At 31.7% G+C, this 25226-nt stretch overlaps 1 protein-coding gene and 1 pseudogene across 3 annotated transcripts; both read right to left on the bottom strand.

The window, feature by feature from the left end:
• Positions 1-6380: 6380 nt before the first annotated feature.
• On the bottom strand, positions 6381-12304 carry LOC125218873 (polyamine oxidase 1-like). 3 transcript variants are annotated; one of them, XM_048120660.2, is made up of 10 exons: positions 12198-12304; positions 11840-12089; positions 11194-11322; positions 11045-11106; positions 10794-10951; positions 9618-9761; positions 8356-8505; positions 7279-7533; positions 7101-7182; positions 6381-7014 (listed from the first exon to the last, which is right to left on the bottom strand). In XM_048120660.2, exons 1-10 carry the CDS (start codon positions 12247-12249, stop codon positions 6809-6811), a joined length of 1488 nt encoding a protein of 495 aa, XP_047976617.1. In that variant the 5' UTR covers positions 12250-12304; the 3' UTR covers positions 6381-6808. The 3 variants fall into 3 exon arrangements, with proteins under 3 accessions (XP_047976617.1, XP_088922873.1, XP_047976618.2); XM_089066747.1 differs by having other exon boundaries at positions 11045-11322; XM_048120661.2 differs by lacking the exons at positions 11840-12089; positions 12198-12304 and adding an exon at positions 11408-11827.
• Positions 12305-24026: 11722 nt separating this feature from the next.
• On the bottom strand, positions 24027-24732 carry LOC125224536 (dirigent protein 22 pseudogene; annotated as a pseudogene).
• Positions 24733-25226: the final 494 nt, after the last annotated feature.

Below are 25226 nucleotides of genomic sequence, written 5' to 3'. Positions count from 1 at the left end.
TTTTGGAAAAAATTACAAGATTGCCATTTAATTTAAAAAATTTTATTAAATTAAATATATATAATTTAAAGGCCAATAAATGTGTGATTGAGTGGAGTGAGTGTTGTGATAAGTGGAGTGAGTGAGAGGTTTTACTATATCATTTAAATTTGGTTTAAACGTTAATACGTTATGCTTCACAGGTAACCTTTGCCAACACGATACTACCTTTGGCAGAATTAGAAGCACAACAATTTCCTCTAATACAGTCTTGTGCCTTCCCAAAATTGGTGTCTTCTTCGGAAGATATTCGTAAAGCAGGGATTGAAGCTGAGCGAAGGATTGATGCCCCATATTTCCGTATGCAGGTTTCACTTTCTGGGCCGTTGAAAATATTGTGATATACTACTTTCTTTTGATTTTGAACAAGGTAAAAGAGAGTAAAACAGTTTTTGATAGTTGCTTTTGTTGAGGAAACATCTATTTACCTGATTAGACTTTTATATGTTTGGAGGATCCTTATGTTGTCTGTTTCTTGGAAATAACACAGCATGCGGGAAGATGTTTACATGTAATCAAAGCTTTCACAACAAGAGGTGATTCAATGAGTTCTGAAGTCAAGCGTTATGCACAATATTTGGTATGCACCTGTCAGCATATTATGCCTAACTTTATTCATGATGAGGATTTCTTTCCTCTTGTATTATTACTATTGGTTTTCAAAGCACTTTTTATTTGTCAAGTCTTTATCGTTAATACTCCATATAGTGAGAGGTTCGGGATTTTGGGCGGAATGGATTGAATCCTACCTCAACAAAGAGGGAGGAATTGCAACGTTTGAGGGCTCAAATATCAGTAGAGCAAAGCATAAAATGAGACCCATGAAAGTACACAAGATTATTGATTTTGTTCATTATTTTATTGTAGGTTTAAGTGAGACGGACGACTTTAAAGATGACAAACAAATTATTTTACCTATGAGTTCTGTTGAAGAGTGACGAATTGTAAAGAATTGAAGTTTATAAAGATGGAATTGATTTTAATTTTAAAGTTAATGTAGTGTATAAAGAAGTTTTAAAAATGATGAGTAATTATTCATTGTGTTTAATATTGTGATAGATTTTTATCTTCCTCCTCCATGATTTAATGTTTAAATATTATTATTATTTGATTTGTTTCAAATTTATTATGCTTTAATGTTAATTTGTGTGGATTTTTTATTCGCATACAAGTTAAATTGTTACTCATATTGTTCATTGTTCATATTGATTTTAATTTTATTTAATTAATTTAAAATTACAAATTAATGTGTTAATAGGAATAAGGGGAGTGATCAATTGCTAACTCATCACTTAATTGCTAACTACAACTAATTTAAGGCCATATGATTTTAGAAAACGCGTGGTCTACAATTTGCCACGTGTAATTTTCGTTTTTATTACTAAAATAAAAAAAGATGAAAAAAAAATGTCAAATTAGGGTTTTAGATGAAAATGTCAATATAGTGTTTCGGAAATATCAACACAATGCTTTGAGAATGTCAACACAATGCTTTAAGAATGTTAACTCATTGGTTATATTGACATTCTACATGTATTATATTGACATATTTTATATAGTATGTTGACATTTCTGCTTTACGAAAAACTTGAAAAAATTTTGAAATTTTTTTCAAATTTTGACGTCGGAACATATGCATGCATGATATCGTTGGAATCCTTATAAAATTATCTTTAATTTGATATATGTTATATGAATTTAACATTTTGGGATTTCTTTTAAAAGTTAGTTATAACTAAACATGTAGTTAATAGACATTAATACCCCTATTGATATTTTATGGAATTAATCCTATGACTTTATTAATGTTTTTTGTTGATCGTATTGACATTTCGTGGTTGATGATCTAGGCCCTTAATTTAAATATCTAATGGATATTATTTAATTATAGTTAGCAATTAGGTATTGAGTTAACAATATAACACTTCCATTAATACGTGCATAGCACCCATGATTCTAGTTTTAATTAAAGAATCACATTCCTAGAAATAATAAAACTCAGATATAAGAATGACTAATGTAGATAGATATTCATCTCTCCTTCTACCCAAAGGCCCGTGTTATATCTTAATTTAATATTATAATATGGATTCATAGAAATCCATCAAATTCACAGATCTAACTCGCGTATCTTTACTTTTTGTTATATTAAATTTAATGCATTTTTATATTTTTCTTTCTTTTGTTTTTCTAAATATTCTAATGCATTCGAAACTTACACAATTCGCAAATAAACGTATTTTTTTTAGTTTTTTTGAAATCTTTTAAAAGTATGGATGATACATCACTTAGGCTTCGCCTCTCCTCTAACTCCACCGTTTGTTGATAAAAAAGTCACCTTGAGTAATTATATAAAACAATAATTAGTTAATTAACTAATAAAAACTATATTCTATTACTCGAACGTAACCAAAACTTAAAATAATATGAATAGAACTAAAACGACAAATATATCCGAAAACTAAAAGCAATTTGAATGAAGTTGAACAGAACGAGAGGAAAAAACAAAACAAAATTCAACTAATCCTCGAACCCTCACCGGAGCCATCCAGAAGAAAATCCGCCACCACCTTCACTGGCGTTGCATTCCGACACTTTTCAATCTCCCTAGTGTTGTTTGAATCACGGCAATATTGTCTGTATATAAAGCTGGTGGTCATCTCAACCTTCAACTCCACCGTTGACCCTTCGGCAAGCCTCCGTCGTGCGTCGTCCCATGACTGCCCATGCGGTACCACAACCGCCTCTCGATGCGCCGTTATGAAGCCATCGTTGAATCTTGGAATGACGCAATTCCCGATGGGGGAGAAGCTTTGGTAAGAGGAGGCACCATACAAAGTAATGTTGAGATCGTTAGAATCGAGAGGATATTTGAATTTGAGGTCAATAACAATGGAGGTATTAGGGTACGAAGAGCTACTGAAATCTTCTCGAACGTGTACTTGTTGTATGTAGATATGCGATACCATGAACTCAGAAACTAAGATGTATATAATTATTCCAAATATGACACCACAAACACACATAATACATCTCCGTCCACACTTGCCACGACGATCCTTGTCAGTCATCGACGTGTCACAACTATCCTTATCAGTCATCGATTTGTCACAAAGATGCGTAGGAGGAATATCAAAAAATATGTCACAAAGAATGCGTAGACGAACCTCAAAAATTATACTCAAAGGAAGATCTAATACTATGCCAAATAAAATATGCACTGGAACGCTGACACAGCGTTATGAAACACTAAGGGCTATTTATAGGCAGAATAAGTCCCAGTCTTAATCCTATTTGGAAAAGATAACATAAATATACACCCAATTAAATCGAGTTATACTTTGATTCATACTAACCAACAAACAAATTAAATGATATTTACAAATTAAATAAGGATTGTTTTATGTATGGGGCTTGTTAATTTTTTAAATTTAATTTAATGTAATCAGTTGCTAATTAATTATCAATTCAAAATTGAGACCAATTTTTAACAATTAGATTTGTGGTTAATATAATGCCAAGCGTAATATATTTTAAATTTAAATAATTATTAGTTAAATTAAAAGGGTATTAATGTCAGATCCTATATGTAGTAATTATACCTAAGTACTTTCTCTCTCCTCAAAATCATCTCAAATCTTTAAATTTATGTAACTCTCTCGATTTAAATTATTTTTTCGCAAAAAATATATCAAATTAAAGATAATTTAATAAGGATTCCAACGAGATCTCAATTGCATATGTTCCGATGATGTTCGGGTGATGAAATTTGATAAATTATATTTCAATTTTCGTACATGTTGATAAGCAGCTTTTATCAACAAATGCAACAAAAAATCTCAATATATTGTAGGCAAAATCTCAATATTATGCATGTCCAATCTCAATAAAAATGTGTTGATATTTTCTTGTCCTTATTGATATTCTAATGTCATATTCTTGATATTTGTAATACACAATGTTGATATAAAAAAAACATCCACGAAAATTATCATATGATAACATAATGACGATATTACCCTTTTGTTGATATTTTGTCTACTATTTATTGAGATTTGTGAGCTTTAATCTCATCCACTCATTTTAAAATCAAAGGATGGAGATTTAGTCTTGATTTTGGATTAGGGTGCTATAAGCATTAGAATAGGACCCCAATACTATACAATATAATATATATATATATATAGGGGTGCGTTAGGCTCCTTTGCACCCTAAGTGTCCTATTTCCTTCTTAATCTCAGCCCTTGGATCCTTGAATTGGATGGTTGCGATCAATGCATTATTAGTCTATAATGTTGCATTATTAGTCTATAATGTTGCGATCAATGCATATACATATATATATATATATATATATATAAACGTACATCCAATTTTAAAGTTATAAATGAATTTCAACTAATTTTAAAGTTACAACGTACATCCAATTTGGTGTTGTCATGTGGCACAAAAAATGCAATATTGTAAACACTATAATGCAATATATAATTGTAGAAGCTATAAATGAATTTCGGCAGATTGCATTTTTGTTATATGCAGATTGCATTTTTTATTGTTGAGTTTTGCATTTTAGATATTGATTTTTTAATTTGCATTTTATATATAGACGGATTGCATTTATATATGTGAAAATGCAATACTTAACAATATAAAATGCAATTTATGTGAAAATGCAAAACTCAACACTATAAAATGCAATTTACCTACAACTAAAATGCAATCTATGGAAATGCATATACAACTAGATTGCATTTTTGTGTTTAAAATATTGCATGTTTTGTGCCACATGGCAGCACCAGATTGGATGTACGTTGTGACTCTAAATAAGGGGGCACCCTAGTGCTCTCCTATATATATATATATATAGGGATGTACTAAGATAACAACCCTCTTTATTGTAACACCATACCACCATTTTAGGCCATTGGATCTGAAAATCGTGTGCTTGTCATGCTGCCACGTGTAAAAACACGGAGGGGTAAAATAGGAAATTTCTAATTTTACGTTACCAGATTGCAGTGTTGTTCATTGAATATTGCAGTCTTACCACAACAATATTGCAGTTTACCACGACTGCAATATCTAATACAGTAGACTGCAATATCTAATACAGTAGACTGCAAACCCGTGTTTTTTCACGAAACTTAATCCTAGGCGTCCATAGATGAGATCTAACGGACTATATTGGTGGTATGATGTTATTTTAACTATGGTGGCACCCTAGTGCACCCCTATATATATATATATATATATATATATATATAGGGATGTATTCAAATCCTTTTCATATCTTTTGTCATTTTTCCTTCTTAATCCTAGCCCCACGATTTTATCATCTGACGGTTAGATTAATGCCACGTGTCATTTAATAATGCACATTTTCATTCTAATAATGCACATCGGCTAATAATGCAACATTATAGACTAATAATGCACATTTTCATTCTAATAATGCACAACGGCTAATAATGCAACATTATAGATTAATAATGCATTGATCACAACCATCCAATTTAAGGATCCAAGGGCTGAGATTAAGAAGGAAATAGGACACTTAGGGTGCAAAGGAGCCTAACACACCCCTATATATATATATATATATATATATATATATATATATATATGAGTGTGTTATATTGCTAACTCACACTTAAATTGCTAACTACAAATAATGTATAGACATTATATCTTCAAATTAAGGGTCTCAACAATGAGTATCAATATAGGGAATAAAAAATATCAATTAGGGTATTTATGTCAATTAACAACAATCTTAACTAATTAAAAGTTAAAACATTAAAAAAAACACCTTGATACTAAATTACTAATAAAAATTTATATTCTGACTGCAGGTAGTAAAATTAAAAATTTTAAATTATAAAATATTAATATAAATATCAGGTATTTCAGAATTAACATGTATACCCGGAAGGGTATGGGTATAATATAGGGTATTTTGAGATTAACGGGTATCGGGCCAAAATATGAAAACCCGACCCTTCCCAATTCCGTAGGGCAGCAGATACCCGATACTCGTCGACTATCGGGTCGGGTTGAGAATCACCCGTTACCCACTGCCCATTTCGACAACCCCTAAGTCAAAGTATAATGATGTTTTTGTCAAAAACAATATGATTGACATGAAGTCAACAAAATATTATTTTAAAATGACAAGTAACCCATTAATTTATCTATAACACTCATTATGAACTTAATCATAAAGCAATTAGAAAAACAATAAAAGCACTTGAGAATTTGTTATCTCTATGTCGTCTGTGAGAGACTACTTCCAAAGGTTATTAGTATAAAATATAATGCAATAAAATATTAAAAGGACAGTATTTATAAGAAAATAAAAATCAATCATAATCTAATTATAATTTGTTGAACCCAAAGTTCTTATCCGATTTAAATTTCTGGCATCACATCATCAATAAAAAAGAACTCAGTAATCTAGATAGCTTAGTGAAACATGATTTATACAACATTATATTGCCTATCTTATAAGCAAATGTTCGTTGAGAAGAAATAAAAAAAATTAATTAAGAAGAATAAATCTTACTATGATTTTTTGTCACACTTCAGCATCTATCCAATGTAGCTATAATTTTTTGTGTAGATCTACCAGGAGGATTGCTCGGATGAGCAGCAAACTCCGGTCTTTCGAGTTGTCAACTGCAGTCAGTTTTCCATCTGTCCATTACCTCCACAAGTCAGACTGTTATCTTTGCTGCATACATATATAGAACATGTCAGATGATTTTTCTATTCATAAGATGGCCTTTGGAGCTCCGAGGTTGCTAGTACGAAGGAAGAGCTGTCGAGGGATATCAAACTTGTGCAGATTTGATACTGCATCTTGTTGTATTGATCCACTCAAGGCTATCAAGGGTTCTATCCGAAAAGTTTGGCTTTCATTTTTCCGCTCCTTTTCTCTTCTCATTTCTTCAAGTATTGCTTTAGTAGTATCGATACCTGCTCAGTATAAAAGTCTCTTCACATTATATTTTTAAGACAGTTTTAATGATTAGAGTTTGTAGAGTTGGCATAACTTCTCGCACCTGAAAGGTAGCCTCCATGCACGTAGCCAGAGAACTTTTCACTGGTATGCTCACCGGTGAAAAATATCCGTCCCACTGGAGCCTGGAGGTAAAAGGCGAACATCAAAATATTGTAAGTTAAATTACAGGGACATAGAGGGATCTTATTAATCTCTGTTTAGAATCAAGATGAATGAACCTTGATGTCGTCTACAAGCTGATGATTGGTGAAAATCGGGTAGTTACTATAGCTGCCACGCTGGAAACGGTTATTCCACCATCGTGGTACTAGTATGTCCATAGCATCTGGGATATCATGCCCAAACATGTTTCGTAGGACTTCCATTGCTTCTACAAGAGTTTCTTGATCTGATTGTGCTTCTATTCTTTTTGATTCTCCATTTGTCAAAGTTACTACTAGGATATTGGACCCCGGGTACGCATTCTCCATGTGCTGATGGTTATAGAGCAACAGCCAAAATCAGTTTTATAATCAATCACAATGAATCTCTCCCCTAATGTAACATCACATTCTGATAAAACTTTCTAGCACTATATGGAAGTTCTGGATGTGAATTTTGACTATTACAGGTGTCTAACATCACATAATTCTCTAATGTTTAAGAACTAGTTAGCTGGACAAGAGATCAAGAAACATAGAGGATTATAATTAGTTTCTGTTGATTGGTGTGATAGTTTTGTCACTTATTGGTAATAATGTACCAAAGCATGTTGCAATCAACTGATATGACCACCATTTTTTACGCCAGAAAATCCATGAGGGTGGCTAGTGTGTATTATTATGTGTTAGAAAATGACACAATTGCAGTTTATTCCATATAATTAAACTAATAATGGATAGATCCATTGCACATTTTGAAGGATATATCCGTCATCCTATTGTAATTTGTTTTATCAGGTAGTTTATTCATCAATCTTATTCCAATTTGTTTTATCAGGAAACTACGATAAACTAGCATGATACTAAATTTAACACTAAATAAACTAACGCACCAACTTAAAGGTATGCAGCAGAATTTCATTAGTTGCTCTAGATTTAAAATTAACTGCAATGATCAGAGCAGATTGCGAAAATACGAAACTTATACATTTAGCATGAAAATCAGTTCAATGCAAGAACTAGTCCACAAGCGAAAGCAGCAACATATTACATATGTAATCTATGAGTTGAAAGAGTATGAAAGGAAAAAAATAATACTCCATGAAATATCGGCTTTAGCATCATTAAGTGATGAAATAATTAATTTAATGTAACCTGCCAAAATGTGTAGTAGCCTCTTCGCTCGTGGGCGTAGACAAAAAACTCTTTTTCAGGACCACATGGCCAAAATTTGCGCGGAAACTTTAAGAAGACCTTTGTGTACACCATAATGTCACAGTTGGAGATAGCCTCAGTTTTCCATCTCTGTTGAATTGTTTATATGTAGTATTAGTACTTAATGCACAATGGTATTATTTCATGGCGCCAATACATCATTCTTTTGTCAAGGTACCACAAAAATAAACATGCAAGAATCACTTTTTCTTGAGTCAAATTGCCAGGTACGAGCTTATATGCTAGCAGCCAAGCCAACCATGAACCAACAGACGAGGTCCGATCATATTTGCCTCCCCCAACTCAAATGGAAAAAAAAAGAAAAGAAAGGAAAGTGTATCTTGCCTGGTGACTGTTTCATTCATCCCTATCACTAATTCGAACAAATCACACATGAATCTTATGTTATGTACCTAATATGCTACAATAAAGCATGATGGACTAACTATTGCCTAACAAAACAAAATGAAGCACTCCCAAGTATGCCTCAAAATTCCTACACCCTACACTTGGCATGATCAGTAAATCCTGATACATGAGGCCAGAATTAAAATACTGTGGATTGATAACAAGCTAAGTTGCCCACTGTATTTGGATTCGAATATAATAAAGTGAAAAACAGCACAGGTCTACATGTTAGGGTCAATCAATAAATAAAACAAGCACATTTAATATGGTTGCTCACTGTCCATAATTAATTGTGATCTCCTTAAACTATTCTTATTTAATATCAGGTCCAGAATCTGCTCTTGGATGCTTGTTGTGCAGGTGAACCAATTAGGTAATCCTACTCTAAAATGGGACCCCATGTCCTGCTATTCACTTTGGAGAGAAAAGGAAATAGAAAGCCCAAATTCGAGTAATAATAAGTGGACCCACACTGTATCATATCCACATAATTATGGTCATATCATACCAACTCACGTAACATGGAGAAATAATTAAGATAATAATCACTAGATAAAAAAGTAAAGTACTGCCATGATTCAACACCCAAACATGTAAATAGCCGGCTGCGGTATGATGTCTTAGCAATCAGCACATTATCGTTGTTATGATGTTTCTGCAGTCTATAGGGATCCCACTTCAAAGTTACTACTATCACTTACTACCACTATTCTTATTGGTCATATTTTAACATAAAAGAATAAAAAAATAGAAACTTGACAAATGAAGGAAAGAGGGAAAAAGAGGAGACTTACGGGCAACGGTGGTGAGAAGGAGATGAGGTGGCTTTGAAGAACGCCAATGGAAACAGACAAAATAACGTAATGGGCATCGAAAACGGAGCCATCCTCCGTTTTCACCGATACGCCGTTTCTCGAGTGCTGCAATTCCCGAACAACCTGCCCCCAAATTTTCATGAAAACAACCATTCATCAAATCTGCATTTAATATTCGGATGCATCAATATCTATTCACCAACACAATGTTCTAGGCTCATAAAATTTCCATGTTCTCTTTTTTTACTTTGTCATGGGTAATCAAAACAAGAAAATTTGAGAAAATATACTCCTACCCCACAAAAGTTTTTCACTGTCACAGCATTTCCATGTTTTAACTGTTTCAAACTGTTGCCGAGTGGGGTCTTGAAAAATCTTGGAAAAAGTTGCTAACACGATGAATTAACCATCATAACCCCACCAAGTCACCAACACACTTTTGATGTTTTCTGTTCAAAGTATTCAAATTGAAGAACTGGAAAAAAAAGATACTAGAAGAAATCCCATATTCCATCTTCATCAGAATAAACCAATCTACAGTTGCCACAATCAATTCACCAGCTACTATCATAAATAGGTTTGACTAGAATTGGCCAGACAACAAAGCTAATAATTCCATATTTCAAGATTCAAGAATTTTCAAGAACTATACTCCTAAACAGTTTCTCAACCACTCCAGTACATAACAGCACACAACTATTCATTAGATAAAATACTTGTACTAATATTTACATGACTGCTTTAGCCTTTATGTTAGTTAGTGTTAGACTGAATTAATTTTGTTTATATTTCAATATGGATCTTGACTAATACTCAGTTGATTGAACTATTACTTCATAGTTCATACCATTACCAGCCATTCATTGACAAGATGTCCTTTTCCACAAACTCAACAGCAAACAAACAAATAGAAAAAGGGAAGGTGAGCAGCATTACATGAACGTACTATTATAATCACTTTCTGTTATATTTCCTGCCCCCTCCAATTTCTGTCCTTTTCCCAAATTAAAAACATTTCTCTATTTTATTAGCATTTGATGGTTTAAATCATAAAAGACAAAATGTTAAATCAGAAGAAATCGTACACGGGACCAGAAATTATTAATCAAGAATCAGTTGTGTTCGTACTGAAAAATTATTTCTTAGCTTTTTTACCTTGTTGAGTTTTAACCTCGAGTCAGAGATTTCACCATCTTCAGTTGTAAAAAGAAAAGTCTCGGCCATTTTATACAGCAAATGCTCGTACCCTCTCTCATCTGCAACTAGAAACTCCCTATCACCGAAGTCCACGTAAGTCGATATTGGTTCCACCTCTGTAAAATACAAACAAAAAATTCCCTTTTATCCTCGGTCAAAAATCGAAATCGGAACAGAGAGTAGAAAGGAACAAAAATTAAAAAAATTACCTGCCATTTCAAAATCATGGAGAATAAAGTCAATTGCCAGCTCAATTGGAGTCTTCGGAGCTCTGAACGGCGATAAAAATAGGTAGAAAATTAGGAAAAAGGCGAATAAAGAATTCAAGTTGGAAGGAGGGAAGGAAGATGCACAGTACGACGCCGTTTCCGAGAGAAGCGATGCATCGACATCTGGACTAGTCTCCTGCTTCCGCAGCTTCTGAATTGCGGACTCCACCGCCTTCTGGTAGGACTGCGCCGCTACGCCGCTCGGGAATATCTTCCCACTTTTCAAATAAAAAATTAGTAAAAAATTGAATAATTAAGAAAGGAAATCGGTAATGGAGTGTCGTTATCAGGAAAGAGCATTACCTAATCCGATAAATTAAGAATGCAATTAACGCCGGAGAGGCAAGAACATGAATTCTATGTGCTTTCGATTTTTGTATGTGGTAAATTAGAAACACGGAAAATAATATATTCATCCATGATATAAAGCTAAATCCTATAAAGGAAAAGCTAAAGAGAAAAGGTATGCATTAAAGCCCAATTGACTCGATTTTAACCGATAAATCATTGCTCACTACCCCACACCAAACGTCTCCATCTCTCAATTCATCAACCGATCAATTAAGCTGACTAATTAGAAACCGAATTACTCAGGTGTTTGATTGATTACCGCGGTCAATGATGAATTTCATTTCACCGAATAAATTTTGAAGATCGCCGCGTAAAATCAAACGGATACCTCACGCAATAAGCATGAACGTGTGTGTGGAGATTTGAAATTTTGGAGATGGAAACCTGTGATCGTAGATGTTGTAACGAGCGTTGCTGTAGTCGGAGAGGCAGGTGCGGAGATCGGAGTGTCGAGCGAGCTCCCAGACGGGATTGGACTGCTTGCCGCCAACACCGGCGATCCAGCCGGCGCCGAGCTCCACCGTGACGCCGCCGAAGTCCTCCTTCCTAATCCGGCCACCGATCCTGTCCGCCGCCTCCAATATGAGGACGTCGTCCACGCCATTCTCAGCCAGAATCTTCGCCGCCGTTATACCTACACAGAGCCATTCATTTTCGCAAACCATTAACCACTTATCACTCTACGCTCTCCATTTGGCATTTCATTTGCAATTTGCATACAACGAGAGAGAATAGACAGTGCCTGAGATGCCAGCTCCAACAATGATAACAGAGCATTTAGGCGGAATCTCCATTGAAATGATTGAAAACGAAAAGAAGAAACACAGAGAGAGTGAGTTGATTTGTTTGTAAAATTAGTGAGTGTGTTTTTGGGCGAGAGAGGCAGAAATAGCGGGAGTCTGTGTACACGTAGGGTGGGGCCCACTCTTCTCTAATCTGAATAACAATAGAATCAGTGCTCTAATTATTTCACTGACGTTTCAATCACAAATTTATTTTTCTATATTCATTCACTATTTCACTACACTAAGCAATGTACGTACCACAAAGTTTAATTGTGGAATCAATTTACTTTTTTTCATTTCACTTTTTTTATTATTCTTGACTTTCTTACATTCATTTAAATGTTACTTAATATTTACTGTATAAAATTAAAATAATTACTAAAATAATTGCATTAATAAAATATAAAATATTAAAAATAAATTTGGAATGAAATTGACTTTTATTATAGAGTTTTGAATCTAAAAGGAAAAAAATCATTCCCACCCAACCCCAATGCGTGGGGCACATGCTCTCAATGGACGCCCACACCGCTCCCCGCCGCCGCCCGTCGCTCCTTCCTCAGCGGCAATGGAGGGCGGCGCCCGCCAATATGCAAGGCGGCACAACACTTCTCCATTCCCCTGTTGAGGAAGAAAAAAGAAGGAAAATATACTATTTTCAGCGTCTAAAAAATAGTCTCATATTTCTATTTCCACACATCAATCCAAATTTTTCATATTAAAACTAAAAAGTTTCTCCTAAAATTAAAATGTTTCTCCTAATTTATTCCTCACTTTTTTATCTTTCTCATTTCTGCATTATCTATATTTTCTTTTTCTCCCTCTCACTTTACACTTTATCTTTCTTTCGCATCCTTTACTAATCTCATGTGTGTTAAAACTCTGTCGATCACTATTGAAACTATCTTTTGTGCTTGAATTGAGTATAGTACTTTAAAAGTGCAAAATCGTCTTAAATATACAAAGTACAAAACGAATGCAAAAAAGAAGCGTCTCGCTTGGGGAGAGACAAATGAAACAATATTTAAGTTTAACTGAACGATATCTAGAATATTTTGATAAATAACTTTAATATGAAAGTGGTTATCACATAATAAATTATACCCTCTCGGTTCCTTCGCCCCATATTAAGTGATAGATTTCTCTACGGTACGTGTTTGGGAAAATTATACTCCCTCCATTCCATAGTAGTAGAGACATTTCTTTTGGCCACAGAGATTAAGAAAAAAGTGTGTTAAGTGAGTTAAATAAAATAAAAATAAAGTAGGAAAAGGAAAAAGGTAGAGAGATGAAGAGAGAATAGAGTAAGAGAGAGTAAAGTAAGTGAAAAGAAATGTATTTGACTTTTACTAAAAAATGAAATGACTCAACTACTATGAAACGTACCAAAATGACAAAATAACTCCACTACTATAGAACGGAGAGAGTAATAAATAGTTAAAAGTGGAGAGAAAGTAAAATAAGTAAGCTCGTATCTACATTATTTTCTTACTTACTTTATTTTGTCTCCACTTTAACTACTCCTTATTATCATCTTTGCAAAACAATGGCCAAAAAGAAATCAATCACTTGAGTTAGGATGGAGGTGTATGAAAAATGAATTAGAATTTTGAATGGGATCAAATGCAAGTTTAGTGCGTATATGGATTATTAGTTTAAAAATATAATGTGAGTGAGATTAGTCAGTGGAATGTGAGATCCATTATCAGAAGTACTAAAAAAATTAAATGAAAAGTTTATTGGTGGATGAACAAAAATTGTAAAATGAGAGTTTATTGGTGGACGGATGGAGTATAATAACCTAAGATAAATCTCAACCATTAGATCAAAAATGAATGGGATTAAGTGAAGCGGGCCGCTAGGTTGGACTCTCACATTAAGTTGGGCCGAAACCAATTATTAGATTGGGCCAAATATTTCATATATATATAATTTCATTTAAATTTTATATTAATTGTTTAATTGAATAATTGTTCTCGATACAGTGTATCTATATATGAAAGGTAGGGACTGTTGTCTGCTCTCCATGACTGTATATTTGATCAAATTGGTTTGTGCTTAGTGTGATAAAAAAAATATTTTGCATAAAGTGGCTGGTAAAGTTTATAAAAGGAATATATATGGCTACTAATACCTAATTCCTTTTCTCTCAAAAAGTGATAAAAATCTGTGATTAGTTATTAGTTAATGTAAGTAGGTCTGTCGATAAAATTGTTAAATCTCTTTGCTGGTGTCCCCCCCGCCCTCAGTTTGGTCTACATATTGAAATGGGCAATCTAAAGTTAGTTGGTTTCCATTAAAGCTTAATTTATTATGTATAACTAATCACAATAAGAAAAGTTTCCTATTGGCCATTGTTGCTTTCAAATCAAGAACTTCGTCCCACTTTTACAATCCCAATTAAAATATTTCATAAATGGTAATATACCTTACATTTCATTATCTTTTTTTCCATATAAAACTAATAGAAATATAAATTTAGGACATAAATTCCACTATCTTTTTTCACTAACTTTCATTTACATTTTTTAAAACTCGTGCCGAACTCAGATGGAACTTCTAGTGAGGCGGAGAGAATATTTCAAATTGTAAATTATTTGTTAATAAATTAAAAAACTAAGTCTAGATTAGTTCATAATATCTACCGGCAATATTTAATTTTTGTACCACACACACATACTCACATTAAAGTAATGGTTATATATAAAAAGGAATTTTTAGTTTTGTTAATATTGCAGTTATATTCACAATACTGCCACGTACGGTTCCAGATCAAATTAATTATATTTTATTTTATGTTATGGTGTACTATATAATATTATATGGTATTCATATGAAAGTAAGGTGCACTTAAAGGATTAACAATTCCTTGATAGAGGTCATGAATACGACTTCACCAAAGTAGCATATTAATTTTTTATTTAGTGGATAATAACTAACAAATATCGTTGCTTCATGTTCCACTCAACCGTATTAAAAAAAATTAATTGCGTTGGTTAAGATAATGACGACAACATATTAATAACGATTTCGGATGATCTAAGCCAAAATCTTAAGAGTTAGAACTAGGTCATTATCATAAGTTACTAATTATACTATATATATGTGATGTACAAATAAAGGTTTATATAAATGATTTCCAAATAAAGGTTCGATGATGTAGCGTATTTATGTCGTCCAATTATGAATCAATTAGGTTAGGTACAATAGTTCTATATTAAGTTACTACCTTGATCCTCAAATTAAAAATATTTATTTTTATTCTGGTATATTCATAAACTTTGTTAATTTTTATTTTTTGAAAATATATACATAGTATTACATAATTATAACATTTAGTTATTACTAATACTACAACTAAGATAATTATTTTTCTACTCATAATACTTCAATAATTTTATTATTTGTTTTTTTCTGGTAATGTGTGAGTATTATTTATAAATATTTCTGTCCTTCAACGATGATCTAAGAAGTTCGTATCAATATTAAAATTTTTAATTTAACTAGAGGAGTGTTAAAATGGGCAAAATCTATCTTGGTTACTTGTATATATATAATTTGCCCATTTGGCAAATGGAAACTGGTTGAACTTTCTTTATTTGTGAGTGCAGCGTAGCACATAACATTATTATTTATCTTAGGTATTTTCCTATATATTACTGTTAAACTTTCCCTAAATTTTGATTTTTGATATCATTTGTAAAACTGCATGCATGTTAGTTATTGATTTTTTAATTTGATTTAATTTAGCAACTAGCTAATGTTTCAATGAATATTTATTGACACGGTTAACTTGAAGTCGCATTAATTATACTAACAATTAACAAAGCAACATTGTTTTAGGCTTTAGCCATAATTAGCAAGCATGTCAATACTATTATCTGTTGGAATCTTGACCAATTGTAAAATAAGAGCAATTCAATAATTAAACAATTAGCATAAATTTTAATATTGGCATATAACATCATAATTTGTAGAGTTAAGGAATTTATACTCATTTTTTTATTTCTATTTTTGTTTTGAGTTGTGAATGGCATCAGCACTAGTAGAAATTGATGAGCGTCACATATATAATGGTAATTAAAAAGCATGTGAAATTGGATCTGGTATATCGACAAGAATCTAGTGGTCAAATAAATTGTATAGTATATATAATTCTAAAATGCAGATTAATATTTTTTCTACTAAGATAATTAAGTGGGAACCAGCCATATATAGATACGCGGCTTACCAAAGTCAGTGGTTGGCTGAGTGAAGTAGAGCAAAGTAATTTGTCTAACCCTTAAAGCTAAACATAAATATAATATCGTACAATAAAGTTAATGCTCATATTATTTGTACTTTTGTAGTAATAACATGATAGCATGATGAGAATATAAAAGAGGCTAAATTATCGAAAAAATTTACAAAGTTTGATTAAGTTTTTGTCAGTCACAACTTTTAAAAAATCACTAATTCTATAATAATTTTAACATGTTTTTTCAATTGTCCCATTTATTTATATTTGGAATAAATTGTGTATGATGCGGAAAAAGGAAATCTATTACTATTTTTTTGCAAATTTATATATCACTCATATCAATGGGATGATTGAAAAATATTACTATAATTTACGATATACATGGTTGTTTATTTAAAGTTGTGATATTGACTAAAATTTAATTAAACTTTGTATAATATTTATGACAATTTACTCTTATAAAAATGATAAATATCAATAAATCTCGTATTCACTTATAATAAAAATATTTGTAGGATTTCTTTTTTAACAGTAATTAAGAAAAACTCACGATAACTATTCAATTAAATGAAATTAATCATATTATCTTGTACGTATAAAACAATTTAATAGAGTAGTCAAGCTTAGGCCTGAAAATTTAATCCGCGGTTTCGGGTATTCTTGACCCAATCTCAATATCCGACGGGTTTTGGGTATCGAAACCCGAAATTATGGGTTTCGTGTGCCTTACTTTTTCAAGTTTCCTTCACGCCGCTGCTGCTGCTCTCTTTTTTCCGTTTGCTCTCTTCTTCACATTCGTGTTCGGTTCATGTCGCATTATTTATGTTCTTACTTGTTATCTTTTGAAAATACTATATAGTTAAGGGGAGTGTTATATTGCTAACTCAATACCTAATTGCTAACTACAACTAAATAATAGTCATTAGATATTCAAATTAAGGGCCTAGATCATCAACCACGAAATGTCAATACGATCAACAAAAAACGTCAATAAAGCCATAGGATTAATTCCATAAAATATCAATAGTGGTATTAATGCCAATTAACTACATGTTTAGTTATAACTACATTTTAAAAGAAATCTCAAAACTTTAAATTCATATAACATATATCAAATTAAAGATAATTTTATAAGGATTCCAACGATATCATACATGCATATGTTCCGACGTCAAAATTTGAAAAAAAAATCAAAAAAATTTCAATTTTTTCGTAAAGCAGAAATGTCAACATACTATATAAAATATGTCAATGTAATACATGTAGAATGTCAATATAAGCAATGGGTTAACATTCTTAAAGCATTGTGTTGACATTCTCAAAGCATTGTGTTGATATTTCCGAAACACTATATTGACATTTTCATCTAAAACCCTAATTTGACGTTTTTTTTTTATCTTTTTTTATTCTATTAATATTAACGAAAGTTACACGTGGCAAATTATAGACCACACGTTTTCTAAAATCCTATGGCCTTAAATTAGTTGTAGTTAGCAATTAAATGATGAGTTAGCAATTGATCACTTCCCATATAGTTAATTAGTTATGCTTTCTCCATTTTATTTATATGTTGATTTCTGTCTTAAAAAAATATTTTAATCTCTTTTATGTTTCAATTTATATCAAAAAAATTTATTTTAAAATTAAGTAGTGTCTATTGTCTAATGTCTATTTTATATAATATAGAATTATAGTCAATAAATAGTATAAGTATTGTATAATTTTTAATAAATTCTATTCTCGTCACAATTTAATTTATATAAAAGAATAAATTTTAAATATAATAATTCCGGATTTATGGGTACCCGATTAGTTGGGTTCGGGTACCCGCATCAGGTATTAGGATACCCGAATTCACATACGGGTCGGGTATTGGGTATGATATTTTTGAGATTTCGAGTTCGGGTATCTGAATTTTCGGGTTTGATACCCACAGGTACCCGAATTTACGCCCCTAGTCAAGCTTGTAAACACCGGCATTATACTTCACTAATCAGTAATCATCAACTGATTAAACTCATCCCGATTTAATCCGGAAAGTTAAAACGCATGATACTATTTTTTTATGTCATATCTTATTTTATTTTCTTTACCTATATAAATGAAATCATCCTTAAATTAACAAGTGGTAACTGGTACGTGCACGTCTGTTTCTACTTTGTAGCACTTGAAATAGGACTTTCACCTTGGAAATAAGTGACAAGTCAATTGGAATAATCTGTGTTCATATATGTCCAAAACATGAATTTCTTCACATCAAATAAGCATTAGAAATTTCATGCTTGCAAAGTCATGTTTTAGCTTTTATATTTCCAAAAATCATTGACTTCGGCATGCTACTAATGATTGTATCTTGTAAATTCTTGGTTGGTGTTTTGTAGAAGCTAAGTTTGCCACATTTTATCAACGGAAGATTGGAAAGGGCTTCGCCCACTCAAATTTAGATGCCTTCTTCATATGATTTTAATTTGTTTCTAGACTTGGTAAATGATAGTAGTATATTATTCAAGCTAACCACACAAAAAAGTCTGCCATGCACTTCCTTAACTTCAAAGATCCGTTTGATCTGAATATAATTCTAAATATTTTTTTTGAACATATAAATTCCAAATATAGAAAATTAGATATGCCAGGTATGGTGAGGGATATTATTAATATAGTGGGTTAAATTAATTTGAATGAATTTAAGATTTTTGTATTATGACCCATAAAATGAGTTAGTTAAGTCCAAAAAAAATTTTCTGCTTATTGACTTTTAATTAGTTTGGGTCATAATAGTAAGTAACTAGTACGTGATTATCCCCTATTTACTCATATTTATCCCCCATTTAAAATAACAATTAAAAATAAATATTAGCGTTTAAATAAGATTTGTAGAAGGGGTTTTTTATTAGGCTAAATAAAGTCAAATCCACCTCCATTGTCTTCTCAACATCAATCTAACCTTAGGGTAGATTCTCCTGAATTTTTTATGTCGCAATTTACTTTAAATTTTATTTCGACTAATTTATCTCTCTTTGTAGATTTAAAAAATGAATCCAAGACAGTTGTTAATGTAATGGAGAAGATAACCTCTGAACCAATGTTTTAAAATTCGGACCGGCCGGCGAATCGGCATCGTTACTGGTTCACTGGTTCAACTGGTTCACTGCGAACCGAAATATTATTATAAACATATATAATTAAATATATAATATATAAAATATATATTAAATAATGAATGATAAATGTAATTAATAATTTATCATTAAAACACATTTAACATTATGTATACTTATATAAAAATATATTACACAGATAATGGTAGTAAAATATATTGAATATTAAATTTATACGAATATTTTTTAAAATAAAATATATTTTAAATATACTAAAATTTTGTTGATATTTTATGATAAAAACAAATAAAGTTCATTTTTTTTCAAAATATGTTTTATTTGATGCAATAATATAACATATATATAAAATGTAAATGCATACTATATATATTAAGATTCAATAAATAACAAATGCAATTAATAATATATAAAAATATTAAACCTTATGTATAACTGATTATATATAAATAATAATAAAATTTAGTGAGTGCTTAGATATAGTTATAGATAATATAATTAATATTTATTTATTAAATTTGGATTATGAGTTAGTGTAAATAAAAATTTATCATGTTTAATATATAAATTTAGTTAATGTTCATGTCATATCACTCAAAACATTGTGGTGGAGTGGTAAAGGTGTTACCATGTTGCTAATTTGACAAGAGGTGGGTTCAAGCCTCTTGACAACAAAGTTTTAAGCATTTTTTGTGAAAATCGATTTTCGGTTCGTGGTTCATCCGATCCAACCACCAGTTTCACTGGTTCAAGGCAGCTCAATGTAGAGGCGGTTTATATGAGCAAACCGGAACGGATTACTTACCGATTCACGGTCGAACCGGCTAGTCCGGTTTTTAAAACACTGCTCTGAACCAAGCGAAAACAAGTTCTCCAAAATGGTGAATGGAAGCTCATAGGAGCGTTGGGTACTCTGTTGTGCCACTCAATTGGGCTGGGCCTATATCTCACTGGGATGGGTCAGGCTAGCCCACTTGATATCTCAACTAATCTTCAACGAATTGAGTTAAGTGGGATTTTAATATAGTGGGTTACATGAATTTGAATGAATTTGAGATATTTGTATTCTAATTATGGCCCATCAATTAAGGTAAGTCCAAATATTTTTCTGCTTTAGGCTTTTAATTAGTTTGGGTCATAACAGTAAGTAATTAGTAGTACGTGATTATCCCCTATTTACTCATATCTCCCATTTAAAATAACCATTAAAAAAAATAATAGGATTAAATAAAACTTGTTGGAGGGGTAACATTTATTTTATGATTTTCCTTTTTTATATCATGTTATTATTAGGTTTAAATAAAACTTGTAGGATGGGTATGATTTTAGGGAAATCTTGGGTAATTCCCCTTAATTTGTATATATCGCAATTTACTTTATATTTTATTTTACCATAATTCGTTTTCGTTTGCTGCTGTTAAAAATTGAATCCAAGACACTTGCTATCGTAAAGGAGAATATAATCTCTGAGCAAAGCAAAAACGAACCACCTCCTACGTCAAACGGTTCTCACAAATGGTGAAAGGAAGCTCATATAGGAGCGTTGGACACTCAGTTGTGCCTCTCAATTGATCTTAGTTTCTAAAGTTTGATCTAAGATGAATATTTACAAATATTTTTTCAAAATATAAATTCCATTAATAGTACAACATTAGAATAGGCTAGGTATGATAAGGGATATTGATATAGTGTAGGGTTTAGTGTGTAAATGAATTTTATTCATCAATATTTGAATTTAAGATATTTGTTATATGGCTCATTAATTGAGTTAAGTCTAAATATTTTTCTGTTTGTGGACTTTTAATTAGTTTGGGTCATAACAGTGACTATTACTGCTGAACATGGCAATGTTTTAAACACCGAATCAGTGAGGCTATCGGTTCACGGTTCAACTAGTCGAACCGGTCCAACCACTGGTCGAACCGTAATACTGTAACATTTATATATATACGAGTATATAATTAAATACATATTTATTATAAAACAATTGATTTCAAAACATGTAAATAAACAAGCAGTAATATAATATATAATTTAATTTTCAATAATATATAGATACATAAGTAGGTATAGATAAAGCATATATATACTAATTCTTAATAGTAATGTAAAAATACATATTCATAGTTTATTACTGTGTATTAATTTTCATGTTATGGACACTTCTCCCATTATATATAATTGTTATTTTATTTTAATCTAAGCATTAGTAATCAAAACTTTATTTAAAAGTTAATTAAGATTTACTACATTAATTTTAGTTATGATATAAAATATGAATATAACTTTTTAATTATACATATATAAGGTAGTGAGGATTGCTTTGTTGAGCGCTCAAAATGAGCGCCAACATGAGCGACATGATTTTTCATCATTTTTTTCATTTTCTCTTTTGTTTTTATAGTTTTAAATTAATTTTCATATTTTCTTCACAGATTCTCCATCAATATTGAGTCAAAAAATTATACGCACAATTTTTTTTCCCGTACAGTACAATTAACAATTTCAACTGCTCAATTCACTCTTTCTATCAATTATTTCTCCAAATTCAGATTCCATAACACTTTTTTCCGAAATCAAATTCCACTACACATCTCATATCATAATTTCTCACTTCTTATATATCAATAATCTCATATTCGCATAGAAATGTAAATCTCACATAGAGAAATTGAAATTCCCCAATGTTTCAAATTCAGATTTGGGGATAATAATTTCAAAAATGGATATTCAAAATTTGAAAAGAAATCAGACATCCATAGGCATTCTAAGTTGTCTGTAATGGGCAATTGAAAGTAGCATCACTGAAAGAAAATAAGAATTGCGCAAGAAAATTTAGGCACAGAATTGGAAGAGGGAATTGCAAAAAGAGAGAAAGAATTGATTGAATTGTAGAAGAAAAAAAAAACGTGGGGAGGCGTCGATAATTGAAGAGGGGAGGCATAGATGCTTGAAAAGGGAAAAAAAGCGAGAATTGCCTAAATTATAAGAATAAAAAAAAAACAGAAAAAAAGGAAGAGAATTGAATAAGGGGCGCTCATATTGGCGCTCATTTTGAGCGCCCAGCAACATATCATTTCTCTATAAGTAGTATATAGTATAAGTAGTATATAGTTGATGGTTGATATAATAAGAAGTAGTACATATTAACAAAACAAACTACATCCATATTAAAAAAGTAAAGGCAAATCCTTTATCAAAAAATAAAATAAAGGCAAAAGATTATAAAAAAATGACTATAAAACAAGCTTTTCATTCCATATTGGGAAATGAAATATAATCTTGTGGAATACTTATGTAAAGAAGAACACAAATGATATTTTAAGTATAATTTTTATAAATTCGCCCAATACTAAGTATGCTACTTTGACTAGTCATCCCAAAATTGTATGATAAATGTGTATCTATTCATTTATAAATAAATAATCATTGAGATTTTGTACTTAGTTTAACCATCAAGAAGTATTTAACTCAACGTGATCATATTCAGCATTATACACGTACTCCAATGTAATCAACTTTCCAAGCTACGAATAACCTCGAATTATTTCACAGTAACAATCATTAAGTGTGCATTTTCCATTTGTGGACTAGTTATAGCATCTAAATTTTTTTTATTTAAGATTCAAGTCGCGATACTTGCATAATACAGTATCTTAAAAAAAATACTACTAACAGTAGAACATTTTGAAACAATTTTAAATTTTAAAGCCATTTTAAAAAAAATATTTACACAAATATATACTGGGGAGTGATCTATTGCTAACTTATCATTTAATTGCTAACTACAACTAATTCAAGGCCACATGATTTTAAAAAACGTGTGGTCTACAATTTGCCACGTGTAATTTGCGTTTTTATTAATTAAATCGAAAAAAATTAAAAAAAAAACGCCAAATTAGGGTTTTGGATGAAAATGTCAATATAGTGTTTCGAAAATATCAACACAATGCTTTGAAAATGTCAATATAGTGTTTCGAAAATATCAACACAATGCTTTCGAAAAATACGAAAATTCTAATTTTTTTTTCAAATTTTGACGTCGGAACATATGCATGTAGTATATCGTTGGAATCCTTATAAAATTATCTTTAATTTGATATATGTTATATGAATTTAAAGTTTTGGAATTTCTTTTAAAAGTTAATTATAACTAACTTGACATTAATACCCCTATTGATTTTTATTGGAATTAATTCTATAGCCTTATTGACGTTTTTTGTTAATCGTATTGATATTTTGTTATTTTGTGGTTAATGATCTAGGCCTTTAATTTGAATATCTAATGACTATTATTGAGTTGTAGTTAGCAATTAAGCATTGAGTTAGCAATATAACACTCCCCAATATATACTACTAGTAATTTAGTTCGACTAGCTATATTATTATAACATGAGAGTTAATTTCTTAATGAAGCCCTCATAAGATAATTCAGATCAACAATATTATGAAATACACTCAACGATTGCAATATGCCAATTTAAAGACAATCAACAACTCCATAATTTGATCCCCACACACAAATAACAAATAATAGTAATCAATAGTGCAAAGCAACGACATTCATCTCAACAATGGCAAGAGCCACAGTGAAGTTGAAGAAGTAAGTCTGCAGCGTAACAATCCCCCTCGCAAGGCGGAACACCCCCGTGCCCCCGACGATGGGAAGCTCCCGGTAGCGCTCCCCGATGGGGTTGCGGCCGAGGATGGCGAGCGTGCTTCCGTTGTACTCTCCGTCCGTGAAGATGAACGTGACGCCCATCAGCATGCTCACCTCCTCCAACGACGACGTGGCGTAGAAGCCCTGCGCGTAGCCCACGCGCTTCGAGGATATCTCGGGCCCCACCGTGAGGGGGTCGTCGGTGATCGTCAGCACACCAAAGTAGGGAGGCTGGTCAGAGAAGACGGGGGCGGTCGCCACTTGCACGGCCGAGAGGTTCTTCTCCGGGTTGCGGGAGTTGTGGTAGTAGAAGTGGAGTTTCGTTACCTTTGGTTTCGATTGCTTTAGATTTTCCATCCAATTTTCGACGGCTTTGGGGGATTGGTTTATGGCGTTGGACATTGATAGAATTGAGCAAAGGATTAGGGTAGTGTGAATTATTGAAAGCTTTGCCATTTTTGTGTGTTTGGTTAAGCTTTTTGATCTAGTGTCATATTTATAGCCTTCTCCTTGCATGATTATGTATAGGGTGTGTTTGATAGGCCAAGGGTAGCCATCAATTTTAAACAAGTATTTGGATGTGGAGGTTAACGTATATTATTGTTCGTGGACGGACTAAAATGACAAATTAGAATTATAACTCTCATTGTTTTTCTATGTTAACTTATGTTTGAATTGGTGTTGTAATTGTATGCAACAAAAAATTGTTGTAAAATTGGATTAGTTTGTTGAATGGATAAATAAACATAGTCGGATAAATAGATTATCATAACTTAGTATGTAATGAAAGAAATAGTCATCTTTATTAAACAATTATTGACGAAATACCAATGGATATAACGTCAGCGTAACTCGCAAAATTCACCTCGCTCGTCAGGCTACCCTTGGTCAAGCAAAGCCGGTTGTTTTTTGCGGAAGGTTGAGTTACCAATGTCCGTTTTTCGTTGGCAGTACGTCGAGAAGTTCTACG

This window comes from Salvia hispanica, chromosome 1 (assembly GCF_029641045.1).
Source record: "Salvia hispanica isolate PSC_SH4W2 chromosome 1, Shi_PSC_v1, whole genome shotgun sequence".
Taxonomy (NCBI): domain Eukaryota; kingdom Viridiplantae; phylum Streptophyta; class Magnoliopsida; order Lamiales; family Lamiaceae; genus Salvia; species Salvia hispanica.
Note: the sequence above shows the minus strand (reverse complement) of the source record. Positions and strands in the feature narration are given on the sequence as shown.

Excerpts from the sequence above, each read along its gene's own strand:
- LOC125218873 (XM_089066747.1), bottom strand. The coding sequence starts at position 12,249 with ATGGAGATTCCGCCTAAATGCTCTGTTATCATTGTTGGAGCTGGCATC. Across the intron at positions 7,534-8,355 it reads GCTACTACACATTTTGGCAG|CACATGGAGAATGCGTACCC; the intron begins GTTACATTAAAT and ends TATAACCATCAG. Across the intron at positions 7,183-7,278 it reads AGCTTGTAGACGACATCAAG|GCTCCAGTGGGACGGATATT; the intron begins GTTCATTCATCT and ends TTTTACCTCCAG.